The sequence below is a fragment of the Oryzias melastigma genome, linkage group LG15 (genome assembly GCF_002922805.2).
Source record: "Oryzias melastigma strain HK-1 linkage group LG15, ASM292280v2, whole genome shotgun sequence".
NCBI lineage: Eukaryota > Metazoa > Chordata > Actinopteri > Beloniformes > Adrianichthyidae > Oryzias > Oryzias melastigma.
Genome location: NC_050526.1, coordinates 14,098,766 through 14,120,223, shown reverse-complemented (window position 1 = coordinate 14,120,223; position 21,458 = coordinate 14,098,766). Strand labels below are relative to the sequence as shown.

At 38.8% G+C, this 21,458-nt stretch overlaps 1 protein-coding gene across 2 annotated transcripts in view; it reads left to right on the top strand.

Moving 5' to 3' along the window:
* LOC112161767 (spectrin beta chain, non-erythrocytic 1) overlaps positions 1-21,458 on the top strand; it is a 114,217-nt gene that overhangs the window by 43,208 nt on the left and 49,551 nt on the right. The window contains exons 1-2 of one of the 2 annotated variants that reach the window (XM_024297209.2): positions 1,994-2,673; positions 20,657-20,808. In XM_024297209.2, coding sequence (XP_024152977.1) covers positions 2,475-2,673; positions 20,657-20,808 — 351 coding nt within the window. In that variant the 5' untranslated portion in view covers positions 1,994-2,474. Of the gene's footprint in view, positions 1-1,993; positions 2,674-20,656; positions 20,809-21,458 lie in introns of those variants that run through there. The other variant, XM_024297210.2, reaches the window with a different exon arrangement.

The window sequence follows — 21,458 nt, the reverse complement described above, 5'->3', positions numbered from 1 at the left end:
TCTGTGAGGGGGGCGATGAGCCCCCCCCTGGTTCGGAACCCCCCTGCACACACTCCCTCTCTTGTGCTGTCTTTATAGGCGTGAAGCAGCAGCGTTCTCTGTGTCAGACAGAATTAGATGAGGCAGGATGAGCAGTTTCACATGATCCTGTTTTTGTGAGGAGCTGCCCTTCAGTTCCACAGATTTCAGCTGCGTTTCACACGCTCCCGTTTTATCAGACGCTAATGAACGCTAATCTGTCCGTCTGAAGCCCGGCCTGCTCCACACACCTCTTTCATTAACACCATGACGAAAAGTGTTTGGTCAAAAAAGAAAATTTAAAAAAAGCCTAAGTAGGGATAAAGCAGAAATGTAAAAACTGCTAAGCAAAGTGGTGAAAGGATAATAATATTTTGTAGCTTTGCAACGTCTCAAGTCAGATGTGAGGCTGTCATCAAACCTACATCATTTAATTAATGTTACAAAATGATTCGATGTGAAGCTTTTATTATGAAAGTGGTTCCTGCAACAGAGATACAAGAAACGCATTAAAGGAACATTTATTTACTGTTCTTATGATTAATTTCTAAATGTAAAGTTTTTTTTTTTCAAAGTTGGATTTAGTACCTGCTCAGTTTAACTCTAAACACTGCAAACTGTTTCATTTAAATAACTTGTTTTTGACATTTAAGATATTTGAGCGGATCGTTCTGTTCTTCTCTGTGCTCTTCACCTTTTCCAAGCTTCTCTCAAAACCATCACAGTTGAGAATTTATTTATGATTCATTAAGAGCTACGATCTAGAAATAAGGAAATTATTATTCAAATGATTCCATTTTTGCTCCACACTTTTTGACATTAGGAAAAACTCAAATTGCTTTTTCATTTTTGGTTCAATTTCAAGAATGTTATTTTACTTTTGATTAAATTCTGATGTGTTAGACCAGCATTCATTGTTGTTGTTAGAAGTGATAGTTTTAGATGTAGCCCTTGGTCTATCTTAGGCATGTTTATATTAAAATGGGGTCATCTGGCCCCATAAGATGGTACAAGGATAACACGATTCTTATTTTATTCACATTTAGTTCTGAAATGAGTCATTTCCACTTATTAGACTAATGTTTTTGGCAATTAAGTATAATAAATCACATACAAAGTCCAAATATTTCCCTAGAAATAGTAAAAAAAATACTTTGGGGATGTATAATATTACATTTTAGGTAATTTGATCTAACATTTAGCTTTTTTACTTTATTTTTCCCTTTTTAAATACTTGTTTGGAACTCCTTGTTTCTAAATTTTGATATGTTATTATAAAATAAATAGGCAACACTTAAGATGAGGTCCTGCAAAACACTAGATATAATGCTGACAAAGATGGTTAATACATTTTTTAAGCAGTTTATTAATATGGCCTTTGTGGACAATGGTCTGACTTTGGATGTTAATGAATCTTACTGAGTATATTAATAAACCTCATTTGGTTTATTGTACTAATAAATGTCTTACTAACACCCTATAAACACATTCATATTATTTGTTAGTGTGTTTATAAGGCTTGTTAACGAATCTTAGAAATGATTTGTTGCATTAGAGTTCTTTTCTTTTTTTAGGCTACTTCTTTTTACGTGGATCAATGAGTGTTGGAAAAAATTCTGAAAAATGTTTTTTGAAAAGCAAAATCCCTCCTGAAGCAGACGGGAAAAATCAAAGCAGGAAGTGAAAGAGGGTTAAAAAAAAAGTTATTTTTGCTATTTTTACCCTTTTACAGGGAGAAACGGAACATGTTTTCACTCAAGTATTTATATTTATCTGAGCAGTTTTCTTTTTCAGTCTCGTCTTGAGCTCCGTCAACCCTCCTGCTTGTTTTTGTCCTCCCTCCTCCTGCTCCGCCTTTTATGCTAATGAGCTATAGGATTGGAGGGCTGTGATTGGTCGGAGGGAGGGGCAGCTGCGTGTGTGCTCAGCCCCTCCCCCCCTCAGTTTTCCCTCTGTCTGAAAGGTGTCTCAGTGTCCGATCTGCTGCCGCCGCACACCGGAGGACAATCCCCCGCTTTCATTCCTTCCTCCCGCTGCTCCTCTCGCTGCGCTCTTCCTCCTCGTCTTCTCCAGCCTGGGATCGCGTCGGGAGCAGAGATCTTCCAGCACGGATGGATGTTTGGAAGGAGGGAAACTGATGCTTTCACGGCCGTAGCAGCGGTGCGCGTGCTGAGCCAGCGATTCCTGCCTCAGAGAGAGAGGGGGACCCACTGCTCACCTCCTGTGTCGCTCCACCTCTCCGCCTTGCAGCTGAAGCTGAGGGTTTGAGGATCAGGATCTACTGTAAATGTTTCATTTTTCTACTTGTCTTGTGCTGGAAGTTTGTGTGGGACTCTCCTCTAAACTCTGTGGGAACCTGGTTTCTGGATCTGCTCTTTGGGACCTTTTGATGCCTTCTGGTGGACTCTCTCCTCCATGACTCGTCTCATCTGAGTCCTCCCGTCTGGAGTTTCCTCATGGAATTTCAGAACGCTTCTGCTGGCCTCGGCGGGCCACTCTCGCCCCTCTCCCCCACCTCAGACTACGGTGGCCCCGGCCCCTCTCACGGGCCCAGCCTCAGCCCCTCCAGAGGGCCCAGCCCCGACCCCGGACTCGGGGGAGCCTCCGCCGCCTTCAACTACAACCAGCTGGAGGGACGGTTCAAACAGCTGCAAGGTGAGACGCTTGAGCCGGGCCCCCATCCAGAAGTGGCCTTCACCGGGCCGCACCCCACTTCACTCTCACACACCCACTCTAACAAAGCTGCTGCTGCCTTGCTAAAGGGCAGCGTGGGGGAGGTCGGCTCCACACCCACATTCTGTCACAGGGCTGAGATCTGACGGAGAGCCTTCGCTCAGCGGGGCCTGACCTCCTCCTCTACCTCAGCTTATCAGGCCGGGGTGTTGGCCGGCAGAGGAAAGTCCAGCTCATCATTTCAGCCTTAATATTTGATCTGATTGCAGATTGAAGGCAGAGATTAAAGAGGAGCCATAAAGTTTCATTGAAGGTTGCTTCACTGAAACCATGATGGGATGACAAATCTAAAACAAGTGTTTGAAAACACAAACTCCTCACCGTAGAGACGATCACACCTCATTACTTTGAATGAACAAAGTTCTCTTTCTAAATGCTTTGGTGTTTTATTTAGTTTTTCAGTTCCTTTTATTTTGAATTAACATGAGTTTATTCTGTTGTTACTTCTGATCCAAATGAATCACAGGATAGATTTGTATTTTAGACTGAAACTACTTTAATCATCAATACACCAGAACGCTGCGATAACTGAAAGAGAGCGAGCTCGAAAAACAAACACAAATCCAGAAAAAAGGCTTAAAAGTTGCGTTGAATTTTTTTGTGTGTCATATTTCTGTAGTTTTTTAACAGTACTTAAAGCAGAAAAATTTAGTAATTTTCACTTTTTTACTTTTGCTTTAGAATTGGCAGTTACAGCGGCAAAATATGCTTTTATTTTGATAGTACCAAAATAACGGAAGTGCTGCTTTCAAACCAACACTTTGTAAAATTAGTTTAAAAAATGTAGTCTAAAAGCAAAAAGTAGTCTTTGAGTGTACTACATGTATACTTAGACTATACCTAAAGTAAAACAGTATACTTTAAGTTAACTATTACTTACTATCTATATATTGTAAACTTAAAATGTTTGAATTTAGTCTGAAGAAGTTTTCAGTTATTATACTCCCTACATGTACATGATATTTTTGCTATACTTATACTCAATTAGGCTTAATTAACTTCAAGAGTACTACTTTTTGCTAAAGGTTGATAAACTTCAAAAACATTAAAGTTTTGGTCAAAACTCCACCAAATCTTGAACTATACCTCTATGAGATTCTTCTGACATTTTTCCCTCTCATGAATTATTGATCCGACATGTCTGTGCTCCAAATCAATTGGATGTCTTTTCTATGCATTTTTTTAACCTCAAATGATAAGTTCTTTGTTTTGTCTGGCTGACAAAAAAAAATGTTTCAGGTTTTTTTTTTTTTTATAGTAACCATTATAGTAACCGTCAAGAAATCATGAATTTGGGAACTAATGCGGAAGAATAGAACAATGAGAAATGGGCGTGGCTTCTTTGGGTGACAGCTTCCAGTTGCAGTGATTGGCTGAGAGGTTTCCAGAGGTCAGATGATGTCAGATGTAGATTTAAAGTTGACTCCAACAAGTTTCCTGGATGTTCTTTCTAGCTGAGGCTTGAACAAACATTGCGGTGGTTATGCAGAGCTGTAACGCCTGTGAAGATCTGCGTGAAACTAAAATATAATTCATAAGATGGCAGCCCCTTGACCCCTCTGAGTGATTCCATGTCCAGTTAGTTTTCTAGTCGCCCCATAGGGTATATAGAAAGCCTCAGTCACATATGGCTGTACAGGTGGTTGATCCCAAGGTTTTTGTGTTGTCCGGGTCTGTAGAGGGTCGTAGAGAGTGGCGGCCGGTTTAAGACCCATCCTATGGGGTACAAGTGTGTCTTGTTGTTCTTGAGACTCTTTAAAATATAACATGAAGTATTCATAAGGCTATTTTAAGTTTGTTTACCTTATCCCATCTTCTAGTTTTTGGTTTAGCATTAGTCACAATGGTATTTATGTGAAATAAGGTCTGTCTCTGGGTGAAAAATGGACAAACCTGGACACGAGGAGCATCGTCTCGACACACTTGCATCTAAACCCTTGTGTGTTGTTTAAATGTATGCTACAACCTTTCGCCCATAGCATGTACGTAGGAAAACATGAACATTTTAGGGCTCCACAAGTGACAAGGACTTTATTTACATGTTTGACCTTTTTTCACCCATTGGGCAGGTTTGGTTGTTCTTTAATCCCATTTATTTTGAGATACAAATTGGCAAAATGCATCAAACAGCAAATATCTATTCAGATTAGCAGTTAGCATTGAGTAGTTAGCAATAAAGCATAAGATTAGCCTCCTCTTTTTACAGATACTCAGTGATTTTGTAAAATATATCAAGTTTAGACTTTCAGTTTTGATTTATAATCGATCAGTATTAATTGAAGACTTGCTTTTAGCATTTTTTAGCGTATGGACGGCGGGACGCGGCGGATTGTGGCCTCTGACCTTCAGGCCGGTCTCCTGAAGGCTGCAAAATGTCTGTTTTTTTCTATTGACAGAAGCTGTTAACCATAAAACGTTTTTCTGTGGAGAAAATATCGGGCAAAAGCTGACCAGCAGGCTGAATTTAGCTGAAGGCCAGTGGAGCCAATTTTCTGATGGCAGCTTTTGAGGCTAAAAGCAGGCTGCTGGGCTGGCTCAGGGCCCGGCGGAGGACGAGGAGGGGGGGTCATGTGGCTGAAAGCTCTGAGAAATCATTCAATTTGTGTTTGCTTCCCAAATGCCCCCACATATGTGTCAGTTACTCCAAACTAGCCATTTATAGATGAACTATTATCAAATGAAACTGCTCAATTAACTCAGATCTTTTTCAGATAATAACAAATTTGTTTAATCAGGTCAATCCTAATGTAATCGCACTATTTAAGATTGATTTTTAACTTGTAAAAAGATTTTATGATTACTCTTGTTTTAACCCCATATTTAGTTTTGTTTTATGTCAATGGATTGAAAATAATATGGATACAGCTCAATATCATCATTTAAATTGTTGTTTTTTACATGAATGCCAGATCTCTGGTGATATTTTTAAAGTCAGGATCAACAGAAGATCGGTTTGAGTTTCTCTGTAGAGCGGCACTTCACAGCAGAGTTGAGCTGCTGAGTTATTCAATATGCATGTTTATTTTCTTTCCTTTTTTCTTGAGCCATATTATTATGTTTTTTTTTTTGTTTTTTTTGTCAAACTTCAGGTAACTGAGTCAATTTAAAACCAAACGATTTTGTTTATTGCAATAGAAATAAGTTTTAGTGAACAAAAGAGAAAAGTTCTAAAGTTGTAGCTGGATTTGTTTCTTCATTTTTGTATTTTTGATCTCTTCATTGTTGTTTTGAAGAGCTTCATATGAATTATTATCTTCCAGACTTTGTTTCTTCCTCTTTCCTATATCTGTAAGATTGACTGATAAAGTCTGGAATCAAGGTTGTAAATCTCCAGCAGAGAACGCTCCAGAAAAGGCTTTTATGGACTGCATGAATGAGGTGCTATGGAGTTCAGGAAACTTGTTTTTTAGATTGTTAGTTTGTCAGAAACGGAGAGGCAGCTGTAAATACGCCGGCGTTCCCACGGAGCAGGACAGATAAGCGGCTCGCGGCGTGGGCTTTATGGCGGCCTTTTGTGAGGCGTGTTGAGCTGTAAATTTTAAAGTGCGCCCGGCGCTTGCAACTCAGGTGCTTCAGAGCCGCGCCTCACCTCCTGTAAGACGCCGCCAGCGACGGATGTTTGAAGGATTGCTGATTATCGCTCCTCCGACAGCTTCAGCGGCGAGGAGGCGGCTGACGGGCAGCTCTTCCTCCGTTTAATCAGGAGTATTGAGCGAACTCCACAGTTAGAAACGATGCAATTACAGAGATGGGAGAGCCGCCTGCTGCACTGACTCATGGGACTTTTTTATTCAAAGACCCTGCAGAGCTGAGTCATGATAAAGAAAGAAGGAAAATGTTTATTCAAACAGAATCACAGGAAACCATCTCCTATCAGCAAAGATAACGTTTGAGGTCGTTTTCAGTTTATTTTCTCACATTTTGCTCCCATGAGGCTGGACTACATTTCCCAGAAATCCCAGCCAGACAGGTTTCCAGGTAGCTGAAGGACAGCTGGAGAATGACAGGACTCAATGGAGACATGAATTAATGAACAGATCGGTGGGGGAGTTAATAATTCAACAGATTGAGTGGAGGGGGGAGGAAAAGGGAAAAATGTCAACAAGAAGGAAAACAGACATTTAAAAGGAAAATGATGGATTATAAAGAGAGGATTTGATTAAAAGATAAAAGATGTTCCTAATTGATGATCTATGTGTCCGTATTAAGAAATGTAAACACATTTAACCCCTTAGTTTGGAATTCCAATGTGGGCGGAGCTACATGCTCCGTTAACCACTCCCTGTTGTGATCTGGCCAATCAAAAGGGGTTGATGGAGAGGGAGGGGGCGTGTCCAACATGGTTAATAAAGCACAAAAACATCCAAACCGATTTCAGCATCCTCCACATGAAAGTTTCATGACCCGCTACCCCCCCCCCCCCCCCCCCTAACATCAGATCCAGCCTCTTAGTGAAATTAAAGGAGATCGGATCCACAGCAGAGAGGAAGGGTGTCCTAATCATCCTCACGGTCTCTTTAACTTTGAAAAGTCTTTAAAAAATACTTTTAATTTATAGTACCTACAAGAACTTTTTTTTTGCTTCTTTCTATTTAATAAACTCATTTCTTTATTAAATAATAAAAAAGTATTTTAAATAATCCTGATGCTGTACAAAGTTGTACCTTTAATTTTTTATATTGGTTAGATCATTCTTCAATTATTTATCAATCAATCTTTATCATATAATCACACAGATTATGATTTTATTATAGCTCAAAGTACAAAGACATCACCTCTCTGTCCTTTTATTTAGGTCACGTATTTCAATATTGTGCTGATGTGTGAAGTTTGTTAGATTGTAAAAGTCGATGGTTGAGTTCATATATCTGTTTGAGTCTTCTGTTATTCAAATTTGACTTGATAAAATGAACTTTTTTACAGTTTTATATAAGCAGTAGAAAAGCTGAAGGTACGTCATTAAAATTTTCAAGGAACTTTTTTTTTTAAACAACGACACACATGCTAGTGGACGATGCATCAGAATGGAGCGGAGAGTTTGTTATTACAAACATTTCAAATTATATTTTTTCATCTGCTCCTGATTCACAGCAATTTGAATACAGAAATAGTCAGAAATGCAATTTAAATCTTAATTTCTCTTTATAAAAGTCCTCCATCATCAGTAAAATCCTGCAATAATATGTTAAAAACACTATTTTTATTGGAGCAGGACTGGAAAAATTTGCTTAAAGCATCTAATCCTAAAAATAAGGAAGATTTTACTAGTTTTAGATATTTATCTGATTGCGTGAGGCATCAGTGGAGCTTTGTGGAAATGTGTGCGGCCTCCTCACATGGAAACTCAAACCTCTTGAATCTTTGGGTTGTTGCATTTTTACCTTGAATTCATTAAACCGTCTCAAGGAAAGCAACACGGTTCCGTTCGCTTGAAAGTTTTACCAAAGTATTCAGACGAACATTTAAGTCCATGAGTCTTTTTCCTTAAAATGTTGTGCTCAGCAAAAGGACAGTTCTATTCTTGTTCAGATAACTCTTAATAGACTTTTTAGTTCAGATTACTGTCCACAAGTATGTTAGATATATGTGGTTTTATATGATGTGGATCATTTTGATTTGTAGTTCTTGAAGCCTAAGAGAGCTAAGATCATCCGGAGCCCTGAAGCTGTGTTTCCAGAGACCCGTCCTGCAGCGTTTCTCCTCTTTCCGTTCTTGACAAATGCTTCCTTCACGTCAGAAGAAAGCCTGGTGGATCTGAAAACGTCTCGTGAGTGTCGAGGCGACATTCTTCCTGAAAAGCTGACAATATGGAAGCGATTGAGGGAGCGTGGGCTGCAGGCGGGCCGGCGGTATCAGTTACAGACTCAGAATCGGGTCGTTGTTGAGCGCGAGCAGAAGGTGACATGAGGAAGTGTTTGAGGGGGGGAACCGTGTGGGTGCGGAGAGCAGGAAAACTGCTGTGTGCGTGTGCACGGTTCAGCACACGTATCTGCTGGATGAAAGGGCCCCTTTGACGGGAACGCTCCACTGAGCATGCTCGCAACGGCACAAAGGGGGTGGAGCCTGTGTGAGCTTAAAAAGAGGGGAACGAATATTTTCTCAAAACCTCAGATTTCTTTGGATTCTGTGGTGAATCGTCCTCAGGTTGTGCAGCAGTTTGGAGTGCCGCTCCATCTGAACTGGCAGAATTGACAGAAGTCCTTCGCTTCACAGTAAAAAGTGTTCAGGTTCTCATTGATCTGCTGCAGCTGCACCTTCAGCGCAGACACACTCGCTCCTGAGACCATCTTCTTGAAGTTCCTCCTCCCAGGTTTAATGATTGATCCTCTTAAAGCTAAAGCGAGCTCTCCCCACAGTTTAGCCCCACACAGTGTAATGATTTATCACCTGATCTCTGCCCTGTGGAAGCTGTAATGCTACAGGACTGTAAATTCACCGTGAGACGTCTGTCTGTTCAAATGTATAATAAAACATGAGAACTTCTGAAAATTGTGCTTTTAACATGTTTTTGTGCTGTTTTGCGCTGTCTTGTGCGATCCAGATGACCCCACTTTTAATGGGGGTGTGACCCTCCAGCAAGCTAACCCCCTATTGGCGAGAATGGCTGCCATAGAAATGTTGACTTATATGAAGGGGTCTGACTTGAAGAGGTCATGTTTGTTCTTGGCTTCCTCCAGAATACACTTATTTCAAAAACTAAGGAAAACTTTGGTAAAAAGTCTGATCCTTTATTAGTTTAAAGCACATGTTATCTTATGCTGTTATCTTGAGCCTCTCTGGGATGATCCAGTCTGGCACAATCCATCTTTTATTTTGAAAGGAAATCATACGAGCTTCTGTCAAATGTAAAAAAATATTTTTACATGTTGAGAAAATGATAGTTTCTCTTTTTATATTTCCGTTCTTACTCATGCCACAAAAGATGCATAATTCACATTTTTACTAAAAAATACAGTGTAATAAATGTACAGCAGTTGCAAAACAAGACTTGTGGCTCCTACCAGTTTTTGATTAGTAGAAGACAAAATGTTTTTTTTTACTGTTAAAGGATACACACCCCTGACGTAGGCCGACTCAGAACAATCACTGCTTAATGTCTGGTTCCAACATGACGATGTCCGTGGCGACTAAATCATTGGTGGAGCTTGAAGTAAACCATTTTTTATGGATGACGTCACACTCACTTGGTCCAGTTCTCTTACACAGTCAATGAGTCTAGACTAGGGGTATATATTGGGGAAATCCTGGTGACACAATGCATATCCCAATACGTGTCTCGCGATATGATGTGTGTCGCGGTATATCCCAAGACTGTATCAGAACAATTTTTCTTTTTTTTTTTTCTAAACGTATGACTTAGAATAAAACTCTACCTTCATAATGAAACGTCTCTCATTGTAGTAAAATGGTAGAATTAATTTTATTTAATGATCAAAACATTAAGCAGTGCAACTGTATGCTGACACTGGTAGCAAAGTGGCAAAGAGTTTTGGTTTGGTACCCATCCCAAGTAAAAAATAAGTAGTGTGTCTCATAACAGCAAAAACCGCGAGGCTGACTGAACATTTAGCACAATCTGGTTCTCAGGAGATCTCGTCATTGTTTTGGTCTCTATGTAGAGTTACTCAAAGAGGCTCAGTGTGCTGCGCTGCCAGCTAGTGGTTGGGGGGTTTAGGTGGAAGACAAAAGTAAAACCTTGAGGGATACTCAAAATTAATTGAACATTGTTTTGTCAACATTTTAAATCGATACAAGACTCTCCAAGTGAAATATTGCGATATATTGCCGAATCGATTTCCCCTTATACCCTAACCAAAGACTATAATTGGAATCCAATATCTCTGTGATTGACTCGGCCTTAAGAGATTGGACAGGGGTTAAACTACCAGATGGTTCTTGATCACGGTTGTAACTGCTTCTTCATGGGATGGGTCAATGCAGATAGCAACCCAGTGTAAAAACTGATTGGAATTTATTGCCTTTTTAAATTAGTCTTCTTCCTGAAGGCATTTTAGGATACTTTTAATTCCTCTGTATTGCCATCCATCCATCCTCTCATCCATCACGATCCCTTTTGGGGTCACGGGGTTGCTGGAGCCTATCCCAGCTACTGTTGGGTGAAGGCTGGGTGCACCTTGGACAGGTCTCCTATCTTTCTCAGGGTCCCTCTGTATTGCAATAGACAATAAAAGATTTCCTCACATGAACAAGAATGAACTGCAGTTGCTTTGAAAGGAAGCTTTGTGAAGATGATTGTCCATAGCAACAATTTCATTAGTTTCATGTCTGCGTGTGAGTCAGATTTCAAAGTCTAGTCCGCAGTAACCCGTCTAACCACGCCCACGTGGGTAAAGTGAAAGCCCAAAATGACTGTGGGTACTTTAAGGTCAGCCAGACAAAGTAGAATGTTTTTTTTTCTAACATAAACTGCAGTGATCAGAGGTTTTGGTCTGTGAGTTTTTCCTTCTGTGAGGTTTGAGTCCAATCAGGATCTCAACAAAATGAAGAGTAAAAAAGTGTTTCCAGAAGCGTATTTAGATCTTGACTCAGCATCCTGAGCAGTTTGAGTCATGCATGAGGAAGAGCAAATGGATTCAGACGGAAAACAGCAGCTTTCCGAATCAGCTTCTAAAACGTCCGAGCAGAGTCTGCGTGAACGAAAGAGGCTCGCTTCCAAAAAGCACACAAATGAAACCCAGGAAAGTTGTGTGCAGGTGTCACAGATCATGTGTGATTACATTCAGCAAAAATGTGAGTGCGTCAGATAAGCTGATCTTATCTGGCGTGCGGTTTTGTAACGATGTGATCCGGAATGTTTCGGGGGTTTGGCCTGTGGGCCTGTAAAATGTGAATGCAGCAGCTCTCTCTTTCTGAAGCAAAGCTTCTTATTTCTCATAAAAGAAGCTTCAGTCTTCAGCAGGTTTATCTTTTTAGGTTAAAAATTAAAAATACATTTCTCTGGAAGGACTTTGCTCTTGGTTTGGGCTTATCCAGCTCCAAAGTCCTTTTGTCATTCTGATTTAAAAGTGCTCACTTTTATTAGAGGATTTTATTCATTTACAGCTTTAGAGGAGTCAAGGAGCATCTGCCAAATAAAGTTTGAAGTCTGCTCTGACAGTCAGAAGAAGTCAAAACATTCCTTTGAATTTTATACTCCAGTTTTATCCAAGTCACAGTTTTTTTATACTAAATCAGGAGTGTCAAACTTGATCACACAAGGGACCAAAATCCCAAAAAACATCTTAGGTCAAGGGTCGAAAAGAATAAACATTATTGAACACACTAAAACCACATTTTAAAACTTTAAAACCATACATTTTTAACATTATTATGAACTAGATACTTAGCACTACCTGTGATAATGCTAGTGTGAATGCTGTAAGCTAATTTGAAAATGCTAGTGCTGATAGCTGAAGATGCTGAAATTCATAGCTAAAAATGCTTAAGCTGATAGCCAGCTAAAACATAATATTTCTAATATACTTAAATGCTAAATTGGCCTAAAAAAACTTTTAAAAAGCCTAATTTAGCCACTACAACTAGCGTGTAAACATTACCCCAATTCTAAAACATCCTAAAAAAACAACCAAAAAAAGCCTAAATTAGCCAAAATAGCTAGCATGTAGCTGAAATGTTAGCTAAACTCCAAAATAGCCAAAAAAATCTTAGTACTGGTAAATGCCATAATAGTATTAAAAAACTAGCAGTCATTTTTAAAACTTTAAAGCTGTAACTTTTTAACATAATTATGAATAATAAAAATGCAGGAATATTATTCATGAATAAATCAACTTAAACCTTAAATAACTTTCAATATTTTACTCTCAAAAAAATTATTTTGTCAAAGTTATACAAGTTAGAAATTAGGGCAAAATAATATCAGGCCATTAATAACAATAAAATATAATTACCCGGAGGGCCGGATTCGGCCCCCGGGCCTTGATTTTGATGCTTGTGCACTATATAAAATCCCGTCTTCAGATTCTCCTCTGCTTACTGTACATTTCAGCTCCTCACTTTAACTTGTTGTCGCTCTGGTGTAAAAATGTCTCTTTAGGAGATTTCCTCTCAGACTTTTGGCTTAACTAGTTGTTGTGATTATGAAATATTCAACATTTATTGCTCATGAAAAAGTGAATGTGAACTTCAAAAATGTGTCCTCTTCAAGCTGAAAACAGCAGCAAACTTTCAGCTCCAAAGATCAATCATGTTTTGCAATTCAGCAGAAATCAAACTTTTTGATTTGACCTTGTTGGCTACATTTCAGCTACACAAACTAAAATCACAAACTTGTCATGGCAGATTTATCGTATAATTTTCAGGTGATGCACATTTTCCTAACCATATTCTTTTTGTGTGTGTGTGTGTCATAGCTATTTAATTTTAGATGTCTTTGACAAATTCACTTTCATAGATATTTTTGTGGCACTTATTACAATTTTCTTGTTCTCCAACATTTTCCATCTGATTTCTGCATTATTTAAATTTTTTACCGATATGTTTGTTTTTGCAAAACTGTTGGCTCAGAAAGTGTTTAGCAAGTGACTCAAAATGTTGTTTCATTTTCGATTGTTCCTTCCTTTAGTGTTTTACCATAATTAAATATCTTACAGGGTCAGCATTGCTCTGGATTAACAAAAGGTAATATAGGAAGTGTAGTTTTTCTAAAGGGTTTTTAAAAGTTCTTTTTCAATCCAGTATTCTTATTCTTTAGATTTGTTTCTGCAGACCAGTGCTATCATATATTTATCAGTAATAAAAGGTCAATAGTCAGATCTAAAAAATGACTAAAAGTCAAATTCTTAACTTTTTAAACACAATTTTGAAATTTAACTTTTGAAAAACTAAATAATACTTAAATATTTACTATTTTGAATGATATATGTATCATTGTTTGGTGTTTTTATCTTATTATTTTTTAGTAAAATTATTGTTGTCATTAAGTTAGGAAGTTTCTTGAAAAATATGAGGAAAATAGAAAATGTTTCTCTTACGGGCAAAAAAGAAAATCATGTGCTGCACTGTTGCTGTGACAACCACAAATAAAGGCTGTCTTTAAATCTGAACAATATTTCCACTATAGCAAAAAAAAAAAAACTCTGGGAAACGTGTTTTTGTCAAATATCCGTCTTTTTTTATCAGTTCATTCTGTCCATCCTGAAGGCTCCGCAGATTGAGGAAAAGAGGAAAAACAATGTTTTTCTCATAAATGTTGACTTCTCTGTTTACAGAGCTTAATTTGAAGTCTTACTGAAATTATTTTTACCGTTTTACTCAGAAATCCCTCAGTGACTTCTTTGAATTATTTTCCCTTCATGGAAACAGATTTACTGTTGTGTTTTGTTCACACCAGCAGGAGCGTCACACAAGACTCCAGAGTTGTTTATGCTGTCAGGATAATTTACTTAAACTTTAACTAAAGTCTGATGAATTTAACATTTTCTCGCATCATTTCTCGGTCATACTTGCCTTTTGTTTGTTTTTTTTAAGTGCATTTAATCAAAGTTAATTTAAAAAGCTGTAAATTTGGATTCATTTGATCAAACTGCGTCCCTTGGGTTGCTGCCCTGACTCATGTCTGTCAGGCTGCAGCTTCATCCTGGGATTCTTGGAGCAGATCGAGGTTTAGGGTTCAGTTTCAGCCTCTGACCTGAGTTCAGTTCTTAGTGATGATGAGACTCTCGTTCCTACGTTCTTTTGTTTTCTTCCTTTCCTGGTTTTCCTTTCCTCTCTTTCTTCTGCATCATTTGTTTCCTCGCCTCCTTTTCCTTCAGAACCTCTCACTTCCTTCCTTCTTATTTGTTTTTCATTTTGATCACCTCTTTCCTTCCTTTCTTCTCCACCCTCGACTTGAACTCTGATTCCTCTCCTCGCTCCTGTTCTTCTCAGGTTTCCTTCTTGGCCGTTTCTTCCTCCTCCTCCCACTTTTCTCTATAGCTTTTCTTTACGGAGCCGAGGCGACGGGTTCAAACCTGAATGGAGCCGACTGTTCGTGTTTGTTGTGTGTCTGTGTGGGATTTAGGAGAAGGAAACATTCGCACAACGATACGAGGGCTGATGCACCTCACATGATGCTGCGGCTCCACATTCCTGTCTCCATGCTGCGTCGGTGTGCGTGCTTCCTCAGGTTAAGGTCATCCTCCAATTAGAAGTGTGTGTGTGTCATTGAGTCGATCTATACATCCCTGTCAAACTCGCTGAAGCTTCTTCTTGTGGATTCAGCAAAACCCCGAGAGCCAGAACTCGTAATTGAAGCCGCTGACATTGAATTCTGCTTAGCTGAGTGTGTGTGTGTGTGTGTGTGTGTGCACACGTTTGTGTGTGTGTGCACTTTTTTGATCTCAGTGCTGCCCCCATCTGAACTGACTATTGTAGCAAAAACAAAACACGTTAAAAATAAATTATCTTTTTTTGTTGCTTTTCTATCCTTAAATTTGCTTTTATTTTATAAAGAACACAAAATAAAAAGATACATTTCCTAAATAAATGTAATATTGTTATTTAAAGTGAGAATGTGAAACTGAAAATCATATTTTTTTCATATCCTTCTTGAAAAGTCAAAAAAAATAAAAGTAAAATAATTTTTAAAGATTTGAGTTTTTTTTTATTTAAGACGACAGCCCAAAAGTCAGTTCATCACAGGTTTGAAAAAAAAAACATTCTGTCAATTCTTTGATGTGATGAGTTTTGCCAGACTCATTCCTGTTGTTCTGGTGACGTTCCACTGATGAGTTCTGATTCACAAAGCTTACGGAGGTAAAGTTTGCAGTCGAGCCTGCAGCGCCGTGCGAGCTCTCAGTGTGAGGTTCATTTATTCGCATTCAGGAAAAAGCAACGGCTGCAGGAAGGGGAAACCCAACGCCGCCTCCCTCACCCGCCCTCTGTGAGAAGGCATCACGCACACACACTAAAACATTCAGGGAGAGGCTGAAGACGGACAGAACACGCTCAGAACCTCCCCTAATGATCGCTCGTGAAGCTGCTCTGTCGTCCTTTCAGATTGTCGTCTTAGTTTAGAGTTTTTCAAGTTTCTCACAATCGTGTCACGTTGAGCACCAACAATTAGTGTTAATAATTACGGAATGTAGGTCAGGTCGTCAGTCACACCAGGACACCATAAATGGTTAAGTAAATACTAAAATACTTAGACGTGACTAACATAAGAGTGACTTTTGCTCCTTTCTGCAGGTGTGGGTCAACTTTCACCTGATTCTGTTTAGCAGGGTAAAACAATTCAGTTTAGGTCTGCACAATATTAGAAAAACTTTCGATATGTAGTATTAGTGATCAATATTGCAAGGATGATATGACTTGTGATACATGACCACGTAGCAAAACTACTAATAGATCATTTCCATTTCACTGCATCAGTTTTAATTAAATAAATTCCCTCCAAATGACTCACATCTACGGAGGAGACGAGTATCTTAACACAAAAGGGCTCCATTTAATGAGTTAAATACATCGAGCTGCCATAAGATTGTTTTTGCATGTATAAGCATTTAAAATAAGCATTTATTGCAATTTAAGCCGTCTTTAACAATATGTATATTGCACTGGCTGATATTGCGATGACTATAAATTTGCGATATGTTGTGCAGGTCTAAGTCAGTTAATATTTTCAGGTTTAACTTCACAGGTGTAGATTATAACCAGTGACTGTATATGAGAACTGGACTGAGTGTTTCAAACAGGAAGTACCCACTGGTTCCAAGAACCCCAAATCCCCATGATTTCTATTGAGAAATAATTTGTCAGAACAACCATTCGTATTCTGAGACCTTTTATAAACATATTCTTGCTAATACTAACTTTTTTCATGACATTTTTTCTGTAATGGAGGTTATTCAAGATATAAATGGACCAATCAGATGTCTCGATAAAAGTATGTTGTCTCACGTTGATTGATGGTTTCAAGTGGTAGGGGTGTGCCCGTCCATCAAGCTAGCTCCTGACTGGTGACAATGATTGCCATATCAATATAAACTCAGACCGACTCGGACCAATCACTGCTTACTGATGTAATTTGGCTCCAAATAGACAGGAAAAAAATGACCCTTTTTTCCAGTCAAGGTTTTTCTCAATGGATTGAGGCATACAAGGAGACGTCACAGCCTGCTTCTAATGGGCTACTTTGGTAGTTGAGCATAATGTTCGTATTTATTTATAAGTGATGAGATGGACCAGGAAAACAATGGCCAGTTCGTTGATTTCAGGGGGTCATTGTGCTGCCATGACCTCTTTTTGAAATCAAAGCTTCGTCACAGACTACTTCTGATTGGTTAATTGGATGGATTGGCATCATGTTTGTAATACATTTATGGGCGTAAAGGGACCATAAAAAAGTTTGCTGTATATTGAATTTTAAAAGCTTTGATGTTGTTTTGACTTCAAGGAGATGTCACAGACTAATTATGATGGGTGTTTTTGATAGATTAGTAACATATTTGTATCTGTTTGTAATATGTTTATGGGGTGTAAAGTGAACTTGCTGTGCATTGAAATGTTGAGGGCAGCCATGTTGGATTTCTGGCCACCATATTGGATTTTAAGCACAAATCAGGGTGGCCCAGAAGCTTATTTTCAAAAGTATGCTCCAAAGAAGAACTGGCGACATTTTAAAATGATTCAAGAGTTTATAAAATAACTAATTAAACATTAAAGGAAAAATCATTCAAGTGCAATGCATTGTGGTCTATATTTGCCAATCTGGTGAGCATTGATGTACACTGTTTTTTCTCAGACTTCTTAGAAATTTCCAGGGCACTGGATTTCATAATTCTAGATTTGGGCCGCACTACATAATGGCAAATGCCCTATAGCGCACCTAATAGTGAGTAGGAAGCATAGACATAGGCTATATACTGGTGATAAAGAAAAAATATCTTTAAAGAAATTAGGATGAGAAAGGAAATGTTAATAATGTATCAGAGCAAGAATGATTATTCTGACAAATACCGGTAATTTTGACTGGGAAGCCAGCAGGTACTTCCTATTTGGAACACAAGAGGGTTTGTCCAGTGAATCTACAGTCAATGGTAGGGAGGGAATTCAAACACAGCCTGTTTTTCAATGACATGCTCACAAATTCAATTATTTCTCAAATTGTGAACCTTCTCTGTGTCAGGATGATAAAGTCATCTTCAACCTGTCTCAGCCGAACCTTGTTGTTGTTGTGATGAAGATTAGGCTGATTTATGTTTGATGCACTTTATCCTTAAGAAGCGGTGCCACTCTCACTTTACTCTTTCAAAAAAAGGTAACATTTGCAGGAAATGTCTGTTGGATGCAGTCTATCACCATTCATCTTCAGGAAATAAACAAATATTGCACCTCAGTATTTATCGGTAAAAATGTGCTCCTGATTATAACCATCAATAAACACATCATCTGTTGGACCTGCTAAGTCTGTGTGTACATCTGCAGTCCAGAGTTTCTATTTTTGAGTATGCACACAATCTCTGTTTCATTTCCACACAGTTACATCACTGAAAAAGTTTTTAATAACTTGTAAAAGTCTGTTTTGACATAATGTTTGGTTCTTCCATTGATTTAGTACTTTATTCTTCCTTCAGGGGAAAGTAGAAGTTGTAGTTATTGTTATTAGGAGGCCTCATGACAAAGGCATAACCTTTGTGTTCGTGGTACATTTTTCTCCAAAATAAAAGACCTGCCAATGTTTGTTTTGGAGAAAGTGAAGCACAAATCTAGAACGACCTAGAATCGTCTTCACCCTTTCCACAGCAGTTCCACTGTCCTCAGGAAAGCTTCCCCACCCTTTCATCCACTCTCCTACTTCCTCTGACCAATCCCAGACCTGGCGGCGTCTCGTTCTCCAGCCGCTCCAGTTTACCTTCAGGAACTCTGAGAGCGCTTGTGCGGCTCCGAGCCTCCCAACACTGCGGCCATTGTCCCGCCTCTGGAGGTCAATAGTGTGGTTTGGGTGAAGTGCTTCTTATCAGCTGCTTGTGGACGTTCAACCGAGCCCAGTTTCCTTCCAGAGGTCATGCTTAGTTTATATCTGCGACAAAGAACTTTCAGACTGTTTGTCTGCTCCAAGATGCTGAGAACGTGATCCAAAACTCTGATTCAATCCCAGAAATAATTCAGTTATGCAGGAATGACTGAGGAGGGAAAATTTCAGAATTGAGTGTATACCAAAATCCAAATATGACAGATACTGTTAAACCAACTTACCATTGATGGTCACTTTCAACTGACTTTTGCGCATACATTTTCAGTTTATATTTAAGAGTAGTACAAGAGCTTCAGGGAAAGTCTGCAGAAGTCAGTCCTCTGCAGGAGGAGTGAGCCTCAAACCCAAACCAGAAGGTCTGTGAGGAACAAACTCAAGCTGTGGACACTCGAGCCGCTGTGTGAGAACAGTTACAGCTGGCTCTTGGATGGTGCCTGCTCTATCAGACGCAGGAAACTTTTCCCACGCAAACACACTGCAGGTCCAGGAGCAAAGACATGATGCTCAGGAAGCCCCTCGCGTCCAGATGGCCTCATCTGCTTTTTTCTTTCTGCCTCAACCGGTTTCAAAGCAGTTTGGACAAGAGATTCTCTTTTGAAAGTTTTTTGGGAACTTGCAAAACTCATTAAATCAAAGAATTGACAGAAAGGTCTAATTTGGGGGAATTAAAATGTAAAATCTAATAAAAACATTTTGCTATATAATTTTTTTGAAAGAAATACAGATGGTATCAATTGTAATAATAACATTGTTAGTTTAACAAAAAAAGCACCCTATTTACCCATTGTCTCAAATTTGATCCACTTATTTTAGCATGTTATTATAAAGAATTGGTTATCAACAAATGTATTCTTTCAATACAGCAAGTAATCGTATACAATAAGGGCAAACAATAGATGAGTTATTCTCACCATAAATTTTAGGAAATCTGTCGAGCTTTTTCCCGCCAAAAGTGTTTATGGCAGCAGCCATTTTGAAATGAGCAGGAAAAACCCTTCTACTGCCCCTAGTGGAATGATGACAAACTACAGGGCAGGAAAATATTGACCAAGTCATTTAGAGTAGGTTTTTAAGGGAAGTCTGGATCATGTAAAGGAGATAGGGGTCTCAGAAATGCAATTATCAAATATAATACGAATAGTTATATAGTGTTAAAAACCAACTGATCTAACTTTGGTTTTTAGCCTTATTACCTTTTCTTTTTTCAAGTTTTCTAAACATTTAAAAACTATATTTTTTATCAGGGCTAGGAATGAGGATCAGTGCATTAGTAATTATACAATAAAATCATATGTGACATTTTGATATCAGATGAATTAAAGCAAGTCTTGAACAATAACTTGATTGGAACAGCTTTCAGCGTCATGTTCAGGTTTCATATTTTGTGTTTCTGTCAGTTTTCTGATGTTTCTCTCACTCTGTGTGCTTTAACTCACTAACTTCCTCTGAGATGTTCGTTGTTGAAGATATTCCTCGCAGGTACATTGATGATTATATTCTGTTGAGTTTCACCTTTGGACGGTCTCTGAAATGGGCAGAATTAATGTCGACACTTCTCGTTCTTTTCCCGAGTTGCATCAGTTGCATCTTTTAAACTGACTATCTTCTGTATTTTATAATCAAAGTAAAAGTTCTTGTTGTGCATGAAGTAAACTGATATGTTCATGGTGTTCCTCAGGGTTCCTGTTTGGGACTCCCTGCTTTCCATTAGGGACTAGTTAAAAGAAAAATATGATAAATGTCATTTTTCTCTTATGTGTTTCCTCTCCACAGACATTTTGGGTACTTTTCTTGTAACTTTACGATATAAGAACTTTAAAGAAGAGCAGTAAAACTCCTTTTGGAATCCTGGTCTATCAAGTTCAACTGCCCATAAGAAATACAGAAAGTTTGTTTCCCTCACTGACCATGTTCTCTCTCTGTCTGCAGATGAACGTGAGGCTGTGCAGAAAAAGACCTTCACCAAATGGGTGAACTCCCACCTGTCCAGAGTCTCCTGTCGGATCACAGACCTCTACATGGACCTGAGGGATGGACGGATGCTCATCAAGTTGCTGGAGGTCCTGTCAGGAGAACGACTGGTGGGTCACATACTTATCTGGGCTTTTATTTTGAAACATCTGCACAGATTGACTCTACTCCAAACAGCGCTCTAGTTTCCAACCATAATCAGACTTAGGTGACTTAAGCAGTCTCTTTTCTGGCTTTATAATATCAAAAATATCTTAAATGTATCAATCTAATACTGAGTGCCAGTGAAGGAAAAAAGGAATGAGATGTTAATATCTATTTTTTTATGAAAACTAAATTTTTAGAACTTTTTAAATTTTGTTTCTGATAATACTTAACAGTTTTAAATTTTTTCTTTAACTGTTGCATGACAAAATGAATAAATTATAGTTATAATTAAAATAGTCACTGGAGACATATAAACTCAAGAGTTGATGGTTTAGTGACTTCCGGCTCCACGGGCCAGAACTCCTCCTCTTTCTGCTCGTCTTCTTTCCATCCTCCTTCTCTCTTTTCCTCTTGGCTGTCGGTCCAGTCTCCTCAGCTCAGCTTTCTCCTGTCATCCGGCCTTTTCTCAGCCTGTCAAACTCACACAGAGGAAACCCAGCCAGAGCTCCAGTTTTCTCCTAATATTTCACGTCAATTTGAGCTTTTATTCCTACAATCTTCAGAGTTTCTGCTTCTCCTGAAGAAAGATGAATCCTGGAGAGTAAAGTGGAAG